At 42.5% G+C, this 3,456-nt stretch overlaps 1 protein-coding gene across 1 annotated transcript in view; it reads right to left on the reverse strand.

The window, feature by feature from the left end:
- Positions 1–2,003, reverse strand: part of T265_13574 (hypothetical protein) — a gene marked incomplete at both ends in the record, with an annotated part of 13,020 nt that extends 11,017 nt beyond the window's left edge. The window contains one exon of the mRNA XM_009169533.1: positions 1,930–2,003. Coding sequence (XP_009167797.1) covers positions 1,930–2,003 — 74 coding nt within the window. The remainder of the gene's footprint in view (positions 1–1,929) is intronic.
- Between the last annotated feature and the right edge of the window lie 1,453 nt (positions 2,004–3,456).

Genomic DNA, 3,456 nt, shown 5'->3' on the forward strand with positions numbered 1-3,456 from the left:
TTCCAATTATGACCTTGATGTTTTGTCTGCATCACCACAATGTCAGACTATTCTTCATTCCATAGCACACACTGCCATCCAACGACCGTCATCATTTCCGAGGTGGTAAGAGAACGGAAGTAGCGAGATTTGAATTGGAATCACAAAGAAGTGTTCCCGAAACATCTAGAAACTCACAGAATTCTGGCAGGTAGCAGATCCTGGTGAATTAGAAATTAACTATGAGCGCAAGGAGTAGCTAGCCAGAGGGACTGTGAAACTAACTCAAACTACGCTCCTCTCCATAGCAGTTAGACAAGCATTTTAGTGATCATATTACTTCTCGGAAATCCTACAGGAGTAAAGTACGGTTACTGGGGAAAACCACGTGGATCAAGAACTTCACTGGTGGGATTTAGTGAGGAAGACTATGCTCCCAGTCCAGAATGAGACTTTTGAAATGTCAAGTAACGTGCTTGTTCAACCCGCTTGCTAGTTCTAAATGAACGCCTGAACCGTAAAGTTGATATCATACTTTCACCGGTAGGATAAATTAGGCATAGATAGTCAATGACCTATGGAACTGAAAGTAAAATCCCAAAATTTATGCCCATCCATCATGGTGATGACTGGACATCACTTAGATTACAAGATGCCTCACGTTAACCTGTCCTCTGTTTACTGTGCTAGGTTACCCTTCCCAGGGTTGTTAACTTAAAGTATCCTTTATGTGAAAAACAGCAGACCGGTTTAATTACAAAACCTTGCAGTTTTTTATCCTTTATGAACCAACAAAAACGTCACGGTGCGCCCATGTTTCTCACCTCTATGCAGCCATGATGCTGGGGTCTAGGCAGTAATTTGTTTGCTATTCCAAGTAGTTTCATGCCGTTTGTTTGCATTATATTGCACGAACTATAAAATATAGACCATTAATTTGACTGTGAGCTCCACCAGTTTAACTTAGAGGAATTTTTCAAAGCCTTTTTGATGTGACCATGTGGAAGCGATTTGATGAAGTCCTCGTTTCACTAATGTCCATTCCCATCACACACCCTCTTTAGTCATGCAGAACGGTCCGGACAGAGGGCAGCAAACCGTCCAAGAGAAACTTCCCGCACCAACAAAAGTTGTTTTTCTCAAGCATCCGCTCGATTCACCTTCAGAATCATGCGGCCGCTCATCAGATTACCTTCTATTGTAAGCACCGAATATTTCTGCTCTAAGACATCTGACAATAACTTCTATCGAACTTCGTACCCCTCACCATAAATACTCATGTTTCTGAACCTTTCTTTACGTGTGTTTACCGGTTATTAGGCATCATTTTGAAACAAAACCAAGCGCCATCTGATTTCTTTGAAATCATGTACATAGATAGATGTAATGCACTTTCTTCCAATATCGGACTCTCATTCTCTTTCATTCACCGAAGTAGACTTTCCTCGGTGACCTTTTACTTCCACTCAGACATTTTTGTGATTTTTACCTCGATGTTCTGCATCACACGCATCATATTATCCATTCATTTACACTTAAACGACCTTTACCACAAGTTGGACTTACTTGTATATTGACTGTGTTATTCAGCCTCCTCAGTGTATACACTATATTGTAGGAAAGTTATTCTTTTATCCTATGCCTCCCAGAGGCCTTGTACCAACTTCTAGCGTTATCTTGAAAGTGCTTGTAGGTGAAAACTGGCTTGTGCTCAGGCGTGAGAGTGTTGTGACTTACTGAACAGTCATGCAACTCTGTGTCGGTCCTTCACTTCCTGCTCCGCCCACTGTGGTATGTCAAAAAGCACGGTAGCTTCAGACAGCCCTTAGTGGAGACCAAGGAAGATTATTACAGCTGTATCAAAAGGCACCGTAGCTTCAAACAGAGCTTTTTGGAGACAAGGGAAGATTATCATAACTGAATTTATAGGGTAATCATACGATGTTCTACAAGGTCGTGCTAGAATCTCCGTGAGGGGGCGAGAAGCGTCGAGCTAGGGGTGCCTGATCCAGATTGGCTGGCATTCTGACCAATCAGGGCAGGCCTTCGTTTGGTCTGTAGCCGCACGTGACACGTCTACCCGTTTGACATGCTTTTTAGCTGTTAGTGCCGTCTGGCCTCCGGACAGGGGGTCTACAGATTACTCATTCATCGACCGTTCAATGTTTAGGTCCGCTCAAGAAAACGCAGTATCATCCCAGTTGCACCAGAATAGTTCTCCATCTTCGACCTCAATCAATTAACCTCAATTAATACGGTGGGTTTCATTCTTAAAAGTCGCAGGTACCGATTTCTCTTGAGGATACGTTAGTTTGAAGGCAGTACAACTCACACTGATGTGCCACTGATAAAAATAGGTTCTCCCGACACATGTAAATATTGATTCCCACATGAATATGATTCACTAACCACATGTTTGAATCCAACCATCATAACTGAAGAAAAAGGGTGGCGTACTTCCGGAAAACTAAAATGTTTATTGACCCAATGTCACCAATCCCTCTACTGTATTGGTGTCCATTCTTGCTAAGAATGTCAAAACGCAAGCTGAGAGGACTGCGCCATATAAAATTCTCACCAATATCAAAGCATAGGCTCGAATCCTTTACTTCCATCAGTAGAGTAAGACAAGGGAATATGCATACATTCGTAGTGTTTTGAGTAGTTATCCACAACCTAATAATTTATTGGTCTTCATTACAAATAACAGTCAAAGTCACTATACAGAATTGCCCCCGAAGCATGCTACCCGAATTCCTTTAGGACTTTGCAGCATAGTTGTCAAACGTTTGCTCAATTATACTACTGCTCGACGGTTCAGTAGCGAATAAGTGGTGTATTCTGTTGTACCGTAGTCTGTGAACCACTTCAATAATTCAGACGCGGACAAAATACATCCCAGTGTATCCTGAATTCAGTCACTAGTGCTGGTCTACTGGGGTTGCGACTACGTTTTCCCAGTTACGGTGCGGTCGACTTGAGATGGACCAAATCCTTCCATCATCACCCGGGTTCGCTTATTTTATTGTCTTTTCCACCATAAACTGCTTGTCGAACCCCCACACTTGTTGCCTTGTGCAACAAGCAGGGTTTTAAGTTTCGTTACTTTTAGCATGCCTCTGGACATGTTACTGAGGTCGATTTTCAAATCTGTGCACTGAAACCTTGTGTCAACCAGCTAAGGTATTTGCATGAGTCTACTGTGATCTTGTAACATGTACTGTCTAGTGGAAACAACATCATGGCTTGAAATTGCATGTGTTGCTACCCGGAGGTGAATGATCTCCATGAGCCACTGCACACATAACATTTGTTTGGCTAAATGCTGAGAACCAAAGTCACGCCGAGGAGTTCTCACATAATAGCCCACACTGCGGTCGCACTCTTGAAGTTTATCTCTTAGCCTATTGCGTACAAAAGGACGTGCCTTTAGATTTTTCCATTACTATGTGGTGGACTGAAAATTATCACGTTAAC

The sequence above is a fragment of the Opisthorchis viverrini genome (assembly GCF_000715545.1).
Source record: "Opisthorchis viverrini unplaced genomic scaffold opera_v5_81, whole genome shotgun sequence".
NCBI classification, from domain to species: Eukaryota; Metazoa; Platyhelminthes; class Trematoda; order Opisthorchiida; family Opisthorchiidae; genus Opisthorchis; species Opisthorchis viverrini.